General features: G+C 44.3%; 1 protein-coding gene across 11 annotated transcripts in view; it reads right to left on the bottom strand.

Annotated features, from left to right (window-relative positions):
- Nucleotides 1–72: 72 nt before the first annotated feature.
- The window catches only part of KCNIP4 (potassium voltage-gated channel interacting protein 4), a 410,617-nt gene continuing 390,562 nt past the window's right edge, over nt 73–20,127 (bottom strand). For 7 of the 11 annotated variants that reach the window (XM_077301553.1, XM_077301562.1, XM_077301559.1 and 4 more), the window contains 5 exons: nt 15,547–15,616; nt 10,435–10,505; nt 4,999–5,106; nt 3,822–3,926; nt 2,040–2,333 (listed from right to left, as the gene is read on the bottom strand). In XM_077301553.1, the coding sequence (XP_077157668.1) occupies nt 2,202–2,333; nt 3,822–3,926; nt 4,999–5,106; nt 10,435–10,505; nt 15,547–15,616 (486 nt within the window). In that variant the 3' untranslated portion in view covers nt 2,040–2,201. Of the gene's footprint in view, nt 1,362–2,039; nt 2,334–3,821; nt 3,927–4,998; nt 5,107–10,434; nt 10,506–15,546; nt 15,617–20,127 lie in introns of those variants that run through there. The other 4 variants (XM_077301554.1, XM_077301561.1, XM_077301560.1 and 1 more) reach the window with 1 other exon arrangement.

Genomic DNA, 20,127 nt, shown 5'->3' with positions numbered 1-20,127 from the left:
TGCACTGCTGGCTTTCCACCCTCCCTCTACGGAGCTTTCCTTCTATGTTCAATGATGATAGATACTAGCCAGTTTTTAAATAAATATTTTATTTCCCAAACTTTTTTGGCAGATATGCAGGAGGCGAAAATAACTCAAAATGCAGGGCCCTGCTGATGCTAGGCAATTTAGCGTGAGACATTTAACTACATTGGTATCCTGAAGCAGCAATTAGCCCACCAAATTAAGAACTAAATCGCAGTCTGATTTCTCTCGACTTTAACTAAAGAGGCAGTCGTTTAAAACTCCGGTAGAATTACACGTATATGGGTAGTCTTGCAGACAGAAGACATTTGTAGTAGGCAGCTAGCAAATTACCTGAATCATTTAAAATGTTTACTATAAAAGAACATTTTCCCCCATAAAATGAGCGATCATGATTTTTTTTAAAAAATGCAGATCACTGTACTGAGAAACACAGGCTGCAAGCCTTCACTTGGTGGGCACTACCTGTATACTCAGGTACCTGTACTCAGTCTGGCAGGGCATTATGGGGTATGGAAGCTACACCTTGGATTTGCCCACCTCCCCTGCCGCTTCCCTGCTTCAGGGAAGAACATGAACTCTGGAAAAGGCATGCAGAAGCATCCTCGTGCCTGGAGTCATTGAAAGGGACATGGTGGTGGCACAGAACAGGGAGGAAGAAAAAAAAATTACTTTTTATGCCATATAAAGACCCTGCCCATTGCCAGAAACTATTGTGCCCAACATAGAACTAATGGGAAATTTTTTTTAAAGAGGCTGAAAAAGTTTTACATTCTAGAAACTCATCTGATAAGAAATGAACAAAGTTAGAGTCCATTGGTACCTTTAGACCAACAAGGCTTAATTCTGGGCATAAAGGTGGCAACTGAATTCAGACTTTGTTCTGCTGCTTCAGACCAACAGGGCAGCCCACCTGAATCCAACCCGATTGAAATGAGTAGAACACCTTGTCTTTTTCGTCTCCCCCTCTGTCTCTCGAACATGATCTCTCAACAGTGGGACAGCAACAATGGCATTTTTTTCACTGTCTTCCTTTGGCGTGTTCTCCAGATCCAGTGCAGTTTAAGGATCATCTGCAAGAGCGTAGTTTAAAAAGAGGACTGTTTCATCTCAACTAGTGGGGGGGGAAATACCGTCTCGTTACAGAGGCTTTTATTAAACAAAGCTTATTTGCATTATACACATCTCTGTGTAAAGCTGGGCGATCCCAGAGTAGGGACGCCTGGTATGGAGTCGCTGCTGCTGCTGAATTGTTCATAGTGTCCATTAACTCAAAGGACTGCGCAGAGTTAAATCACATTTTCAAAGAGCTGCATGGACTGCATGATGTTTTCATCCTATAAAGAAAAACACAGCGCCTCGTTACCTGAGCGAGAGAGTTCAAAACTGCAAGTTTAAAGAAGCAGAAAGATTTTCATCGAAGAAAAGTCAGGCGGAAAGATGCAGCTTTAAAATTGAGATACCAAAACCCCTGGCAGGAGTGGGGCTCCCCTGTAGCCAGGCCTCACCTCTCCATTGTGCATCAGCCAGGTGGTAAGGTGGGACCTCCCCCCAAAAAGAGAAGAACACCTGACGTTTCAGCAATGGCCCTCCATGACTTCAACATGATTCAGAAGTGGCATATGCATTTTGGGGTGACACTCTTTTTTTTTTTTTGCCCCAAAGCAATTCATGGATGATGAGGCAGGACCGATCTTAGCAGGGAGAGTTTGTCAGAGGAGCCCTGGGCAGAGATTAAAATCAAGGGTCTAGGAGCACCCCAAAGACTAACCATGTTTATTGTAGTGTAAGCTTTCACAAATCGGAGCTCATTTTGTGAAGCGCATGGAAGACGATCAAGGCTGGCTGGTGTCAGTTTTTCTTATGTCAACACAGGAAAGTTTGAGACCAGTCATACCTTTAAGGCCAGCACATTTTAATTCAAAGTATAAGCTTTTGTGCGCAAGCACGCTCCTTCAGGTACCGGGAAACGGAATTTCCTCAACCACCCGCAGTCTCTGAGGAAGTGTGCTTGCACACGAAAGCTTATACCTTGAATTAAACTGTTGGTCTTAAAAGTGCCACCAGGTTCAAACTTTGTTCTTCTTCTCCAGGTCAACATGGCTACCCACCTGAACAGTCAACACAGCAATATTAAGAGTGCAGGAGGAGGGCGCAGTATTGTGCATGCAAAAGTTTTAGTTTGCCCACCTCGCGCTGAAGACCACATCCAGAACAATCGCTGAAAAGTGACCACCACAACTCACTTTTTGGCAGCTTTCAATGAATTCGTCCATAGTAACGACGCCGTCCTTATTTTTGTCCATTTTCTGCCAAAGAAGAAATGTTGCATGAGTCAGGTCAGCTTCTTGTATTGCCCTTGCAAAACAGGGACTATGTTCAGATGGGTAACAGAAGTGACACCAACCCTGTTGGTGGACTGCCGGTGTACGTAGTAACCGTATGGCACACCGAGAGGTAGCTTGTCGCTGCTGTAGGGGTAGGAGGATAGCTTTTGCCACGGGTACACAATTTTTAGTGGGGATATGACAATGTGCCTTTTATGTGGGGGGGGGGTTACTGTAACCCGCCACGAGACGGCTTGCCGAGAGTGATGGAAATTAAATCCAGTAATAGTAAGAATAGTGATAATAACAAAATGTTTTCCATCGCCAGCTGTTCAATTTTGCACCACATAGATTCCAACTGTGGTAGCGTTGGGGAAGGAGTTGTTTCCTTAAACTGCCCTCTAAGCCTATGTTTCTGAGGGTTTTTAGGGAATTATGATGTTTTTAAATTTTTGACTGGTATGTTTTATGGCTTGATTTTATTGTGAACCACCGCAAGCCAGCTATGCTGGGAGCGGCAGTCTAGAAATGTAATTATAAATAAATAAAAAATAAATTTAACCAAGTTCCTTGTGTGTTGGCTGAGATTCATGTCACTTGTCTGTATATTACAATTGGTACAAGCAGAGACGACCCGTCAGCCAAAGATGAATAAACAGAAAGAAATGTCCAAGCTGGTGATGGCAAAAAGCTTTATTCAGAACGAGTTCCTAAGTATAAAACCTCGTTTTCGTATTTTACTTCCTCAATAAACTTATTTTTGAATTGTTTTTCAGGGATACAAACAAAATCTTCAACCTACTACCTAATTCTTATATTTTATATACTTATACTTTATATTTTAAGCCATATAATTTGGGTCTAAGACTTTGGGTTGAAGACTTTGTATCCCTGAAAAAAAGTCAATTCAGAAATAAGTTTACTGAGGAAGTAAAATATGAAAATGAGGTTTTATACCTAGGAACTCGTTCTGAACAAAGCTTTTTGAATTGCCAGCTTGGAAATTTCTTTCTGTTTCTGTATATTACAGCACTAGATTCACAGCTAGATTCAAGTCAAGATTTTGGATCCTATTACATCTCTCCCTAGTTTCTGCTGGGGAGGCTTTTCTCCATCACAAAGCTCACTTCTTGTGCCATTAGCACTTCTCCTTGAAAAACACCGACCTTGTGAACCTGGAAGAACTAGCAACAGGATGCGAGCGACAACGTAAAACCTCTGCAGTGGCTCAAGGATAGCATGAAGGGAATGATGCATAGGATGTGAGCCTGAATCTCCATATATTATACCCAACCAAATAACAGTTCCCCCTGACAGGCCAAACCCCCCAAAAAGAGAAAATTAGGAGCCAGACTGCAAGGGGGGACTTAGTCATGGAAGTAAAGGACACCCAATAAGAGCCACTGGTCACAAAGCAATATGTCAATGTGATGTTTCTAAAATTATGCTTTTCTTTACTAATTTGCCTACTTGGAAAAATATTTCGACATGTTGCCTGGGTGCATCCTCCTTGAGAACAGGATAAGTGCATTTCCCCATCATATCGTATATGGCTTTCATAATATCAAGCATTTCCTGTGGAGCAAAAAAGAAAAAGACACACGTTGCCTTGGAAAGGATAGAACCAGGCTAGAAAATTACGTGTTTAAATCCCCATTCAGCTATGAAACTCACTTGAATAAGCTGGGCCCCTTCTTATCTTTCAGCCTAGCCTATGGGCTTTTCTACGTTTGTGTGTGTTCCTGCTGCTTGGGAAGGGGGTTCTGTTACTCTCACGTTTTGCTTCCCCTAGTAGTTATTTGATATGGCATTGCTTTATAACTGGCTCTGAGACCTGCAGTTTAAATTAACAGAGAGATATGCTGGTCATAAAGTAATGTAATACTAAATTGACCACTACAGGTAGAACAACAAAATAATGAGGCTACAGGATCATACAAGCAAGGCAAATGAGAATGTGGAAAAGCCTCTATTGCAGGGGAAGAGGGGAGAATCTGGGATACCCTGAGTATGTTTGAGGCATTTTTTTCAGGGGGAGCGTTCAAACATATAATTCATACAAACCCCATTTACTTATTATTATTTATTAAACTTTTATGCTACCACTCCTAGGCCAGCTAGTTCACAGCGGCTCACATCATCAATAAAATACAGTAAAACAATAAAACATAATTAACAGCTACCTCCCACCCTTCCCAACCACCCCCAAAAGACATTATTAAATCAGTCTACGAACCCCTTACCACGATCACTGAGATTACATAAATTGACTCCATTTTTGTGTCCGGGTGCAGGTGGAGCAGAACACAAGTATGACCAACTGTAATTTTAATGGTCAAGCAAGTATTCTTCATTCACTGGATTATTTTTCTGGATGGATTTCTCACTCATAAGATTTTTTAGCTTTTTATTGTTGCTAGATCAGTTTTATATTTATTTAGATTCTGGAACTAAACGTTGGGCTTTTCTGCCTTCTCGTTTCCCTCGCTTGTACGTTCTTGTTGCTGGGGGGGGGGGATCTTTTCAGTCGATGTTTTGCTCCCTCCAGTGGCTGATTCAATATTACAGCAGGTTACGTCTGGCATATTTCCCTGCAGAGGCATTTGGGGACCGGTTCAAATTACAATGAGTGAAAGAGACTCCTTACCTCTTTTGTTATATAACCATCCTTATTTATGTCATATAAATTAAAAGCCCAGTTAAGTTTTTCTTGCACTGTCCCCCGGAGCAAAATAGAAAGTCCCATAACAAAATCCTGAAAGACAAAGGAGATTTTAGAAAGATGGGAGGGGGGTGCTTTTTTGTGGTGACTTCAAAATAATAATGCATGTTGTAAAGTTTGAAGAAAAAACAAGTGCAGAACACTCTGCTAAGGTGAGCAAACAGCCTTATTTCACCCCCTCCCTTTAGAACTGGAAGAAACTAAAAACAGGGTGATCTGATCAATTTGAGCCATTTTAAGTCCCGTTGATTCCAAAGGGACATAGTTATTCTCCAGCAGGAATCAGTTATGTGCAACTTTGGCTGGATCATGCACAAAGGTATCACGGAAATCCTATTGATCGGTCACTGAAACCAACAGAACTATTCCTGTGTGTATGTATGTTCTCCACTCGACTATGTATGTACGTATGAATCGTCAAGCTGCAACAGATTTGGCATCCCTAGCCAGTAAGAAGTAGGGGTGACTTGCTCTTGCATTCCTCTGCAAAATCTTCCTTGATGGTCTCCCATTCAAGTACCAGCCATACCAGCTGGGCAAAAAGAGACATATAGAGAGGACCACTCCCTGTGGGACTCCACATGCAAACTGGTGGTGGCTTGATTGTCTCTCTCCAATTGCTACCCTCTGATCGTGACCCCCCAAAGAAAGGACATCAGCCATTGGAGGGCTGTCCCCTGTATCCCAGCATTGGTGAGGCAGCGAGCTAGAAGCTCATGGTCAACTATGTCAAACGCTGCTGTGAGCAGCACTGATCCGCCTTGGTCCAGCTGAAGGTGGATGTCATCCGTCAGGACGACCAGAGCTGTTTCTACCCCATGGCCAGGCCAGAAGCCTAATTAGGCTGTGTCTAGGACTGAAGCTTCAGGAATGTTGATATTTGGTCCACCACAGCCCTTTCCACCAATGTCCCCAGAAACGCTAGATGTGAGACAGGTCGGTAGTGGGCAGACGCATGTCCAAAGATATTTCTTTCAGCTCCTCCAGAAATTCTCAAGAAAATATACAATTATACCATGTAAGGAAGTTCTTTAGGCAATTCAAGAGTCTTACTAGAATAACAAGTCGAGTTTACGTGGTTACCAGGTTATCAGTCTTTATACACTGCTAATTTACTGTCTCCATGTATATGTATATAGCTTGTGGGAAATTCTAATTTTAATGCTTTGGGGTAATCCACACCCTGTGCCAGAATAATTTTTAATCATGTATTTATACGCCATTGGTGGCAGACTGTTCTGGAGCGAATTCTTTCCTCCGGCTAATTACAATGATTAAATAGAAGGAGTGTAATAACAGCTAAAAAACTGAACTGAGATTGTGAATAGAGATTATAATGCATTTGGTCCAGAACTTTTAACTCTTGTGTATGTGCGCGTACACTTGCTTTTGTGATGGGCTAAGAAACAGGGACACGCTTCAGTCTCAGATGTCCCACTGATAAGGCCAGAGACTCAAACACGGCCGAGACTTCTGTGAAAATGGTCAGGTTATAATGTGGGTTTTCTGGGGGAGGCTTTCTTGCCCTTTGCTTGATGGCTGGTGAAGGTGGTAGCCTCAGGGGACTGCTGGCCAGCCCCACATCTTCTGGCTTGCTCAAGTGTAGGAAGTTTTGGCTGGTTCTGTGCAGCGGTGGCTCGAGCAGCATGAGTTTTTTTTTCTGTGGATCCCCACCCACCCTCCCTTTTGGAGGGAGTGTGGAGCGTATTTGTATATATAGATGGCAGTTTTGCACAATTGAATGGGTCCGTTGGGGAGAGACAGGCCTATGTGTGTGTCTACCTCCCTCTTTTTTTATGGTAAGGATCCCCTTTTTTATGGTAAGGGGGTATCTGAGAGCTCCCCAGGGGTTACAGGGCTTGTCCCAGAGGTTCAGATGTCCACTAACATCACTAGATGTCACTGGAGCCCATTTTTCCTGTTGCTCTACAGCAGTGGACCCCAACCATTTTGAGGCTGGGGACCGGCATCAGCAGGGAGGGTGATTGCCTGGCCGTGCATTGCGCATGTGCGGGCAAAATTGCGCATGCGTGGCACTGCAAAATGTTTCAGGGATTTCGCCATGGTCAAAAGGCTGAAAAAGGCTGCCTTATGGGATCTTGGGTTTTGAGTCACCATGCGGTATGCCCAGATGAGCTGTGCCCAGGATCACCCCACGTGTCAAATGGTACAACTCAATGGCAGCCATCCTTGTGCTATCACTCATGTTTGTCACTCCTGGGTTTTCTGAGATCTGTCCCCATGCTTCACCAATGCTCTTTGAGAGCCATTGTGGTATAGTGGTTAAAGAGCAGCGGATTCCAATCCGGAAGACCAGGTTTGATTCCTCACTCCTCCCCATGCAGGCAGCTGGGTGACCTTGGGCTACTCACAGTTCTCTTAGAGCTGTCCTCACAACAGTTCTCTTACAGCTCTCTCAGCCCCACCCGTCTCACAGGCTGTCTGCTGTAGGGAGAGGAAGGGAAGGTGCTTGTAAGCTGCTTTGGGGCTCCTTTGAGTAGTGAAAAGCATATTAAATTAAAAAGCTCTTCTTTTTGTCATCGATAAATGCTGTGGCCTGGTTTTATTCCAAAAGGATGTGGTTTTATTTCAAAATGTTGTCTCGTGTGTTTTGCGTCTCTCCGTAAGACCCCTTCTTGCTAAGCCCTAGGCCTGCAAATATGTTTGTTTTCCTCCATGCCATTACGCAAAGCAGCTTCTCACTCCTTTTAGAAATCCTTTGCTCTCCGCACAACGTCATGTACAAACACCGAAATACCCTTTGAGCTTTGAGAAACAGATGGCACCCAGCCGAATCCCACAGATTTCGTTCCAGGCATGAAAAAAGGGGGACAAGCAAATCCCCAAAATGGCCTGGGGAAGATTAAAAGGCTATATATTCCAGAGTCTACAGTACCATCATCTGCTTCCTTGCTTGCTTCTGCCATTGTGAGATTAGGAGCAAATAAAAAGTGATACGCCGAAGGTACAAATGAGGACCTCTGTCCTTCGGCTGAATTCCAGCTTCCCAAGACTCCTCAAAGCTGTTTGGACATGCAAGTCTACCCAGAAAGAACCATATGAAAGTAGGAAACTTCCAATATAGATTTAGTGATATGTTCCTTAAAAATCAACTGAAAAGAATTGGGAAATGGCAGCATAGCAGCAGCAGCAGAAGGAAAAATGTTGGACATGTGGCACTTCATTCCCAACTTCTGCCATGGTTTTCTATAGTAGTTGAAGAAGAGTTTATAGACAGACAGACAGACAGACAGAGAGAGAGTCTCAGACTGACTTACAATTGCCCTCTCTTCCTCTCCCCCAACAGACAGCCTGTGACGTAGGCTGGGCTGAGAGCTCTGACAGAACTGCTCTGTGAGAATAGTTCTGTGACTGGCCCAAGGTCACCCAGCTTCTGCATCTGGAGGAGGAGGGCATCAAATCTGGCTTTCCAACACTTTTAACCACTGGCCCCTGAGGAAGGTGACAAGAAGATAATCTCTCCCATTTCACCTCTGCTGTTTCCAACACGTTTATTTATACCCATTTGACTCACCAGATATTTTTTTATTTACCCAGAGCACATTTATATCCCATCCCTAAGAACATTTACTTGGAATTACACTCCAGTGTTATCAAAAGGGCATCCCCTGACCCAGAAGGGCTTCTTGGCGTTGGAGTTCAGCCTTAAAGGATCTGCTGACAGAAACACCATCAAAATCTTGTAAAGATGATTATTTCTGGAAGGGATTGTTCAGTTTCTTCGAGGGGGTTTGAGCACCGATGCTCGACAACAATTGCGCTCGACACCTTGATTACACAATCAGTCATTAAGAGGGTACCAGACTCTTGACATTGCTTCGGCCTTGGAATGGTATTATGGGATGTGGGTGCTAATTGGAAGGCGGAGGATGCTGAAAGCGAGAAACGAAAACCACTTAAAGAACAATTCCTGCCTCTTTTCCTTGGTCTTCCACAATTAACACGATTTTGTAAAAAAAAAAAAAAGTGCACAGGTTTCAGTGCACATCTTTTAAAAATACATTTTAAAAACTGCACCGAATTAAAAAACGACTCTACTTCGGAGACAGGTCAAAGCGGTTTTTCTGCGGAACAACAAAATTCTGAAACTAAAGCAGAATTTTGATCCTGTTTCTACTGCTACTCCCGGTTGGAAAGCACAGTTCCTTTCCAAGTTAGATGTTTTCTGGATCCAGGGGATGAATCCTAACAGGGAAACTTCCACTGTGTAAGCCTGCCAACTCCACGTTGGAAAATCCCTGGAGATTTGGGGTGGAACATGGGAAAGGGAGGATTTGGGATGAGGAGGGACCGCCGCATAGTTTAATGCCATAACGCAGAGGTGACCAGACTGTGGCTCTCCAGCAGGGGTTCATGGGAACTGTAGTCCGTGGACATCCGGAGAGTCACAGTCTGGCCACCTCTGCCAAATGTCCTCCAACTGAACCAGAGAAACTGATCCTGATCAGATGCAATTCTGGGAGACCGCCAGGTCCTACCTAGAAGTTGTCACCCCTAACATAATTCCTGCTTCAGGGGGATGGGTTTCAAAATAGTCTCAGTCTAATAATTCCTCGACACAAACTGGTAAAGAAACAAAGTTTGAGTCCAGTGACATCTTTAAGACCAACCAAGTTTTACTAAGGTGTCAGCTTTCGTATGCAGGCACGCTGCTTCAGACAATGAAAAGGAAATCACAAGACTACAAATATAAGGAGAGAGTACATTAGCAGTACATTAGTAAAGTGCATCATGAAAATATCCAGCAAATATGCAGTATAATAAAGACATTTGGCAGATTCAACAGCCTGGCTAGAATAACAAGCTGAGTTTATAAGGTTATCAGGTTATCAGTCCTTTGGGTTCAACTCCAGTTTGAAAAACATGGTAGAGGAAATAAAAATGCCCAGATTAGTGATTAATGGGCAGATGGGTTTCCAGTTGTAGAACAGAGTAATTAAAAGAGACCTGTTGCTAGCCTCATCTGTCTCCAGCCAAGCATCATGGCATCCCACAAGTAACAGACAAATGTGTATCATGGAATTAGATCCTGGTCATGTCCCATAATTCCCTTGGGCAGATGGAGCAGCTAAAAATCTGACAAATCGATTGATCAAACCATTTTTTTTAATGCTATACAATATGGTGATGGTCCAGCCAAAGTGAAGCACTTCTAAGTACCATTGCTTTAAATGAGAGAATCACAAATACGTGTTTAGTTTAAAGGATTTTTAACCTGATGCTGAATTGGAACCTGAAACATAACAGCAATCACTACTCCTAAATTGGCCTGCATCATGCACTTACTGTTCAAAATCATAACTTTTAGACCAGCGGTGACTGAAAAGTGACGTCCCTTACCTCAAAGCTCACACTTCCGTTGTGATCCGTGTCAAACGCATTGAACAGAAAATGTGCATATGTTGTGGAATCTGTAAGGCAAGGAAGAATGTGAACTGTTAGCTGCACCTGAATAAAAGTTGGATTTTTCAGCTATACCAAAGATCAGCTGGAGCGGCAGGATCGACTGGAGCAGAGTTTCCAACCAGTTATTCATGTGACGGGAAGAGACTTCCTCACTGTACACAGATCCTGGGGTGTTCCGCATTTTTATTGCAACTTTTGTGTGCTGCAATACATTTCCTATATAAGTCAACTGGCATTCTATCTCTCATTATATCCAATGAGCCTTCAGACAGCAGGCTCTCCCAATGTTCCCAGTAGGCATTCTTATTTGTTTTAGTAAAAAGGTAAAGGTAAAGGTATCCCCTGTGCAAGCACCGGGTCAGGTCTGACCCTTGGGGTGATGCCCTCTGCCGTTTTCATGGCAGACTCAATACGGGGTGGTTTGCCAGTGCCTTCCCCAGTCATTACTGTTTACCCCCCAGCAAGCAAGCTGGGTACTCATTTTACCAACCATGGAAGGATGGAAGGCTGAGTCAACCTTGAGCCGATTGCTGGGATTGAACTCCCAGCCTCATGGGCAAAGGTTTCAGATGGCTGCCTTACCACTCTGCGCCACAAGAGGCTCTTTTGTTTTGGTACATCCTTATAATGGCAGACTGACACAAAGGGATGGGGGATGTGCAACTTTTACTTTGTGAAAGGGAGGGGGAAGAAATGGCAGAAAAGTAATATATTGTAACAGCAAAGCAGTCATGGTAGACAGGGTTCTTTAAAAAAAACAACATTGTGCCTGGCCAGAATTCTTCCACTAGCACCATTTTAGAGTTCAGAGGAGGTATCCGAATGCATGCTAAGAGTAATCTCCTTGGATGGGAATCTGTAAACTTGACCCCCTTGGTCCAATTCACTTGAAACTTGGAGTGGGTGGTGCAGTTTGATGGTACCTTGCAGAAATTTAGCTACATTTTCTATTATTCCTGTATTGGAGTTATCCCAAAGAAAGGAAACTTCTAAAAGGTCAAAAAATCCTCATTTATTCACCAAAATTGGGTTCAAATATTTTATACGGATACTGGTATAAAAAGGACAATAAAAAAGGATGTGTGGGACAATTTTGATATTGCTAGTTTTACATGGACAATATCTAACTCTGGATTTTTTTCCTAAAAGAATTGCTGAGAGTAGGGCATTGCATTTGGCCAGAGAGAAGGCTGTCTGTTAGTCTGGTGTTAGGAGATGGTGTAAATAAAGGCCTACTTTAATATCTGGCCTACTTTAGGTGCGATCCCCCAGATTCAAGGGAGAGCAGGTAGCATTGGCTGTACTAGTAAGATTTTGTATTTCAGTGTCTAGGAACCTGCACTTTATGGTTTGGAAAGCCTCAGATTCTGAGAGAGGCGGTAATGAGTCCAAGGCAGTATGGACCAACCAGTTTGAAAAACTGGATTCATTGTGCCTTTGATAGATGAGACTCAATGGGTTTGAGTTAGAATATAGATACAGCCAATATGTAATGGTTATTAGTCATGCTTTAGTTTCAAGTAAACCCTGACCAGATTCCAAGCATAGATTGTTTTATGTATTGTTGCTTGTTCTTATGTAAACCACACTGAGCCCCCGGGGAGGGCGGTATATAAATATAAATAAATAAATAAATAAAGCTGCATACGATACACCAGCGGTCCCCAACCTTCTAGTAGTCGGGGACCGCCTCCGAGGGTTGGTGAGAGCCGGCGGCCCGGCCGCCGCCGCCACTCACAAACGCGCATGCACAGTTGTTGCACATGCGCGTTTTGACCACTAGGTGGCGCTAACATGCATGCACAGAGCTGCCGCGCATGCGCGTTTTCGCCAGCAGGGCGCAAACACGCATGCGCGGCAGCTCCGTGTGTGCGTGTTTGCGTCGCTGGCATGCCGGTGGCCATGCCTGCTTCTTCCCCCCTCTCGCTGCGGGGGGGAGAGGAAGGCGCAGCTGCTGGCGGCCCGGTTCCATGGCATTTGTGACCCGGTACCAGGCCACGGACCGGAGGTTGAGGACACCTGCGATACACGACTTGGCATCCCAAAAAAATTCCGCAGAAAACTTCCTGCAGAAATTAAATCTGGTCCTTTTTCCTTCTTGTATATGGGTACTACTATAGCATTTGTCCATGCTTCTGGCATGAAGCCTGTTTTATTTACCATTGCAGATTTTTTAGAATTTTGGGAATTTTAGCATCAGGGAATAAGATTTAAGTCCTGTGAGATAAATTGACGTTTGGGCCCAGGTTTCCTGAATAAGAACGATATCGTGGGTCTTAATATATTCCCGAAAATCAGTCTGAAGGCCTGTGCCTCCACCCTGCTATATTCCATAAGATGAGCTTTAGTGTTGAGGGTGGAAGGGAGTTTAAGAGTCAATCAACTTCCATGAGTTGTCCTGAAGAGTTGCGTATATATCGAATGCAGCCATTAACAACACCCCCAAGTTTATCACTACATTCCGATGGAGAAGTTGGGGTTTCTTGATTCTCTCGCAAAATTGGTGGTAGGGCAGAATTCATGGTAATGGGCTGATACACATCCATCTTGAGATGAAATTCTGCAGGCCTTCTAAATATATATGTTGCTGTGTTGTGGGGAGAGGAAAGGGAAGGCAACTGTAAGCCATTTTGAGACTCCTTCCAGTAGAGAAAAGCGGCATATAAGAACCAACTCTTCTTCTATCTATTGTAGTTGGGTCCTCCAATGGCTCCTCCATTCACCAGAGAATTTCTGGGTGGGCAGTATGCAGTGCATTTTTAAGGTTTACTCTTACAGTTTCTTGTCTGTCGGTCACCATTTTTTTGCTCATCTGTAGGTAAATCCAGTACCTGTTCCTCTAAAATATTATCAATGATACAATCTCAGTTGATGATCATAAGTCCAAGAGATCAGGTCCTTTGTTGAAGATTGGTCATGCTTACCCCCCCCCCTCCATTCCTTAGTTACAGGGAACATGGTTTTGTTGTACCATTGAGCCTTATTATCAAAACAATCAATAATGGTACTAAAATTATGTTTATTAAAAAGCAAATCTCCTGGGTTTCCAAAATGCTTTCTGTTGGACCAACATCTTTGGAAATTTAAGGCTGCTGAAAGTTAACAAAGCCTTTTGATTTTGATTATTTAAAAGCTCCACAGGTTTTAAATCTACTTATCTGATTCAGTTTCCAAAGAAGTGTGATGAGCCCAAGGTCACCAAGCTGGCTGCAAGTGGTGGAGCAGGAAATCAAACCCATCTTGTCAGATTAGAAGCCATTGCTCTTAACCACTACTCTTAACCACTGGCTGCAGTGATAACTATTAGTCTGATCCAGCAGGGTTCTTCTGATATTTTTATGAAAGCCTCGGCCTCCCTGCCCCGTTGTTGGCTCTCCAAAGGAATTGATTGGCCACTGTATGAGACAGGATGCTGGGCTACATGGACTATTGTTATGGACCAACAGGACCGTTCTTATGCTCTTCTCAGGAAGACCTTGGCCTCTCTGCCCTGTTGTTGGTCATCCGGAGGAACCAGTTGGCCACCTTGTGTCTTCTCATGTTCTTAATAAAGGTGACAGCATTTTTGTAGCAATCTTGCCTATATTTCTGTTTTTTTCTTGTGATTCATGTGGTCATTCCAAGGCAGTGAAGACAACTGCGATCAAACATCAAGGGAAGGGTGATGCCCTTAAGCATTTAATTGCAGCCACTTAATGTGTTGTCTCTGTTATGAAGTCTGGGATATAAATCAGTAAAGAAAGTGGTGTAGTGAAATATGGCCTGTCTTCTATACTCAACTATCAAAACTTTTACAGTGCATTGACTTTCTGTCAGCTGGCAAGAGGAAGAATTCTGTGCCGCATACACTGTCCTGTTGACTCAGACCACATAACCAAAATGATCCAGCAGTCCAGTTTTCATGAGCATTGTCATGGAAGCCATATTTTTCAGCAGGACCAGGGTGGAGGACTTGATGCAGAGAGCTGAAGTCAACCTTTCTCAACATTTTTACCATTGAGAAACCCTTGGAACATTCTTGAGGCTTCCAATAACCCAAGAAGTCATGTGATGGTGCAGAATATGGTTGGAAAGAATAACTGGGTAGCTATGGTGGTGGATCTGGGAATGGGCAGGATTTGGGGCAAGGAGGGACCTCAATGGAGTTTAATGCTATGGAGTCCCCCCTCCAAAGTAGCCATTTCTTCCAGGGGAACAGAACCCTATTGCCTGAAGATGAGCTGTAAAACTGGGAGAACCCCAGGTTCTATCTGAAGACTGGCATCCCTACACCCCAAATGCCTCCAAGCCTGAGCCTCAACATCTTTTGAAAAAATATCAAACCTTACCTGCTTGTTTTGGCCTTGTACCTAGGGATGCCAACTCTGGGTTGGGGAATACCTGGAGTGTCTTGGGGTGGAGCTGGGAGTGGAGTATAATGCTATAGAGCAGGGGTAGTCAAACTGCGGCCCTCCAGATGTCCATGGACTACAATTCCCAGAAGCCCCTGCCAGCATTTGCTTCTGGGAATTGTGGTCCATGGACATCTGGAGGGCCACAGTTTGACTACCCCTGCTATAGAGTCTACCCTGCAAAGCAGACATTTTCTCCAGGGGAAATAATCTCTATCACCTGGAGGTGAGCTAGAATTTCAGGAGATCCCCAGGTCCCCCCTGGAGGCTGGCATCCCCAATCCACCCTTCAAAGCAGGCATTTTCTTCATGGGAACTGACCTTTTTAGTCTGGAGATGAGCTATAATTCCAGAGGATGCCCAGGTCCCACCGAGAGGCTGGCATCCTTACTTTTAGAATGCAGGAAAAGTGAAAAGCATTCCATGGGATGGAGCTATACATTTAAACAAATAACCTTGCGCTCTTGTCAGTCGCTGTTGCTTGTAACATTCCCACCCCTAATTAAAGGCCCAAACAACTGGCGTCCCCCTCCATTAAGCAGGCATGAAACGTGCCATTAACGAGAGCAGCAGTATTCAGGCAACATTTTCAAGCAAGGACAATAGCAATTGTTCCTGTATACAAACAAAGGCTCATTATCCGCATTGTACTCACCTCCCTGTGGGAAGAACTGTGAGTAAATCTCTTTGAAGGTCTCTTCATTAACAATCCCACTGGGACATTCCTAAAGAAAGTTGCAGAGAACACAACTGAGTCACACGCCCGCCTCCAAGCGCCATTTGTGAGCTGCAAAACCAATTGGCTGGCCCGATATTCATCTATTGACTCCACATTGTGTATAGGTCACCTGTCTCCAGGTGGACTGAACAGCCAAAGAGGCATTTCAAAACATAAAAGCAACTGCTGCCAGCAGCCCATCTTCCACATGATGAAGATCAGGGGTAGTCAAACTGCGGCCCTCCAGATGTCCATGGACTACAATTCCCATCAGCCCCTGCCAGCAAATGCTGGCAGGGGCTGATGGGAATTGTAGTCCATGGACATCTGGAGGGCCGCAGTTTGACTACCCCTGATGAAGATGAATGATCCGGATGCTTAGAACTGGATCCTCTCCTAGAAGGTTTTTTTTTTTTTGAGGGGGGTTGTTAAATACAGAAATTGATAGCCATGTCAGCCTTTTTCAACTTTTTGACTGTGGAGAAGCCCCTGAAACAAATTTTCAAGGTCCTAGGACCCCTGGAAGTGACATCAGCTGGCCACGCCTTCCTGCAACGCCCCCCTAAACGTGGCATGTCATCGGAAGTCACACCACCACCTGGACCCTTCACGCTCCTTTCATTCCTCCCCACACACCTTGACCACTATTACAGTGGCCTGGCCATATGTTGGCTTCAAAGAATGGCTGGGGCTGAGAAGACAGCCCAGATGTCCCATACTACATCCCATTCCACTCTCACCTCTCTGAATTTTACATCCACGGCCTACCTACCAAGCTTCTAGGTAGAGGCAGCCAGTTCCTTGGTGCAAAATAACCAGGTGGGGGCTAGTCACTTATAGTTCTTGTAGTAACGGCAAATAGGAGCCTAACATTTCTGTTGGCACAGTCTTGGTAAATGGATCCTTACAGGTGTGTCTATATCCAATGGCTCTGGGTCAGTTACAGTGTGCATAATTTATGGGCAGGTGACCTGATTAGACACTCATCTAACATCCTCCGTAGTGCAATGAAATCCACGTGTCTGGGGATAGAACCTCAGTCCTGCTTCCTTGAGCACTTAAATCCCTCCGTTGTCTCTTACAATTCTGAGACACAGGAGGGCAGCAGTGTGTTGTTCATCAAGAGGCTTTTTGAAACAAATGCACAATTTGGAATGACCCTGTTGCCTCACTTGGGTCTTGAACATGAGCACAGGGCAGATGAACGCCGGTGGAAGTGAACTGCTTGGAAAAGGAGCTTGGCTTGAGAGACAGCTTGGTGTAGTGGCTGAGAGCAGTGGCCCATTAATCTGGAGAACTGGGTTCAATGCCCCACTCCTCCACGGACAGCCAACTGATTGACCTTTTGGCCAGCACAGTTCTCTCAGAGCTCTCATACACAGTTCTCTCAGAGCTCTCAGCCTCACCCACCTTACAAGGTGTCTGCTGTGGGGAGAGGAAGGGAAGGCAATTGTAAGCCTCCTTGAGACTCCTTGAGAGCCAGCATAGTGTAGTGGTTAAAGAGTGATGGACTCTAATCTGGAGAACTGGGTTTGATTCCCCACTTCTCTACATGCAGCCAGTTAGGTGACCTTGAGCCATTCACAATCTTCTCAGAGCTTTTCCCGCCACACAGAGTATCTGTTTTGGGGAGAGGAAGGGTAGGCAATTGTAAGCCGCTTTGAGACAGGAGGCCTGTTGGGTGACCTTGGGCCAGTCACAATTCTCTCAGAGTTCTTTTAGCCTCACCTACCTCACTGGGCGTCTTTTGTGGGGAGAGGAAGAGTAGGCAATTGTAAGCTGCTTTGAGCCTCCTTTGGGCCCTTCCCTCTGCCTCCTTCCTTCCCATTATAGTGACAGACTTGCTGCTAGCCCTTAAATGCTCTCGACGGCTCCTGGAGGAAATCAGCAGAAGTTCAGTAATAGTAACTGGCCGGTTGGCTGGTTGAACGCTTCCAGCTTCAGATGTCCTCCTGATATCTCAATCGGGACTACACTGGCAACCACGCTTCACTGGATACTGCAGTGTCCCTGTGCCACAGCATTCTCACTACAAGAGAAGCCAGCAACTGAATGCAGGAGTGGCTTAAGGATTCACGGGGCCCCCAGCACCAGAGCCAGCAGAAGGATTTGTGTGGCCCCTAGCAGAGGGTAGTTGTGGTGGAACCAGACAGACCCCCCCCCAGTGGAAAGGGGTGTCACTCTGAGTGTCCTGAAAGAGAGAAAAGGAGGGGAGGAGAAGTCTGTGGCCCTTATCAGGGGGGAGGGGCACTTTGTGTGGCCCCTGAAACTGCAGTGCTACATGGAGGAACCAGCCCTGACTGAATGACTGCTAGTGTTAGTGCAATATCTATTGTGCATGGACAGCTCTTCTTTAACATCACCAAGCAGGCTGTGTAAAAATAGACTCTTTTTTTTTCCCGAGCACTGAAAATTGTCCTAAAAGTAAGTTTTCTGAACAAAAAAGCTACTACCTTTTTAGCTGGTTCAATGAAAAGCTGGGGAATCCAGGCTTTGTGCCAGAAACAATTCTAACCACTTCATTCCAGTTAGTGATATTGCTTCTTGTCACAGCCTCTGTTAGGGATCACGACCTTCCATGACAAGAGAGATTTCTATTTTTAAAATATGAGATTCTAGCAATAACAAAATATGAGATTCTAGCAACGACAATGGGAAGATGACAGAATCCACATTAACAATGGTTTGTCCAGGATTATAGGATTTATTTCTATCTATCTATCTATCTATCTATCTATCTATCTATCTATCTATCTATCTATCTATCTATCTATCTATCTATCTATCTATCTATCTATCTATCTATCTATCTATCATCTATCCATCCATCCATCCATCCATCCATCCATCCATCCATCCATCCATCCATCTATCTATCTATCTTGGACCTCAGCCAAATTTAAGCATTTTTTAACCTTTAAAAATTGCCAGTAATGTTATCTGCTCTTCTGCTGTGCTCTGGCCATTTTTGACCACTCGAGCTTCTGTGATTTTTAGCATTTAATCATTAGTTCCCGTTTAATCACAAAGTGGCAAAACTCATCAGATCCACTACTCTGAATACAAAACAAGAGAAACAGAAAAATTGATGCAGGCTGAATTCTGACAAGTACAAATGGCTCCCTGACCTTTTGAGGTGTCTTTAAAAGCAGCAAAGGCAAACCAATATAATTTACCCATTAAATCTTTGAAAATATGCCTATCACTATTTAAAAAAACCCTTTCTTAAAGGGAAAGGGGCTGTTTGGGAGCATGATAACGGCCGCCCATTGGCTGCTTGACGGCCAGGGGCGGGACGAGCTCGGCAATAGCGCTTCCTGGCTAGCGATTTCTGCCGAGACCGGAAGCCTGTGGGAAACGATAGAAACGCAACTGGATTCCACTACAAAGGCAGGTATGCATAACGACGAATCCCACTATTTAAAATGGCGATTTTTCGTCCCGCAAACAATTTGCAACATGGATCCCGGTGCGGAATGGCCCTTGTTCTTCTTCTTCTTCCTTGGGAAAACAAACAGCTGACTGGATCCCAGTTCCTCCCTGATGCATTTCAAAGCATCTTGCACCTCCACATCATAAAAGCAAACGATTCTCAGACTGTGCATCGGGATCCAGAGGTAAGTTGCAACTTTTTCATAGATAGGTTACCAGGCTGAGATGCAGGTGGAAAATTGTAAAAGCAGAAGAGTAGTCAAATATGGTTTCCCCTCTGTGCATAATGTTCCAAATGTCCAGAAAATAGAGCCTATCATTCAGTTATCTATCTATCTATCTATCTATCTATCTATCTATCTATCTATCTATCTATCTATCTATCTATCTATCTATCTATCTGTCTGTCTGTCTGTCTGTCTGTCTGTCTGTCTGTCTGTCTGTCTGTCTGTCTGTCTGTCTGTCTGTCTGTCTGTCTGTCCCTCCCTCCCCCCACCCACCCACCCACTTGTGGGGGGAATGTAGAGCAGAATTACTTTGCAAGTGGGCTTTCCCAAAGCAGAGTAAGCTGAGAAATGTGTCCCTCTTCAAAAGCTTGTGAACCCCCCCCCCACAACAGCAGCATCTTGGTGTTCCCCAAGGTGTTTTGATTACATTCTCATGCGACCATAGGGTATAATTCAAGGACAGTATGGCTCTGTGAAGCAATTAATCTCACACTAATAAAAAAGAAACATTTCAGCACTGGCTTCCTGGGCGTTCGGGACACGAATGCTCCACTGTTCAGTAAGTGCCCAGCATTTTTAACCGGAGAAAAGGGCATTTCAATTGGCTAATATAAACCTTAGGGCTTCGTGCTTTTAAGCTTGCTCATTTTTGCCCCAAGCAGCATATTAGGAGCTGTCGTACTCGTTAACTACTTCCCTTCCTTAATTATAGCTCTCCGTTTCCTTGCAGCAAAATATGCACAGGCCCTAGCAATTAAAATATCATTTTGGCTGCGATAATCTCATGGAAGTTTGCCTTGGAAAAGGCTCCTGAAGCAAAATGAAGATTAATTATTTTATTACGTGAAATATTTCACTG

Source organism: Paroedura picta, chromosome 10 (genome assembly GCF_049243985.1).
Source record: "Paroedura picta isolate Pp20150507F chromosome 10, Ppicta_v3.0, whole genome shotgun sequence".
NCBI lineage: Eukaryota > Metazoa > Chordata > Lepidosauria > Squamata > Gekkonidae > Paroedura > Paroedura picta.
Note: the sequence above shows the minus strand (reverse complement) of the source record. Positions and strands in the feature narration are given on the sequence as shown.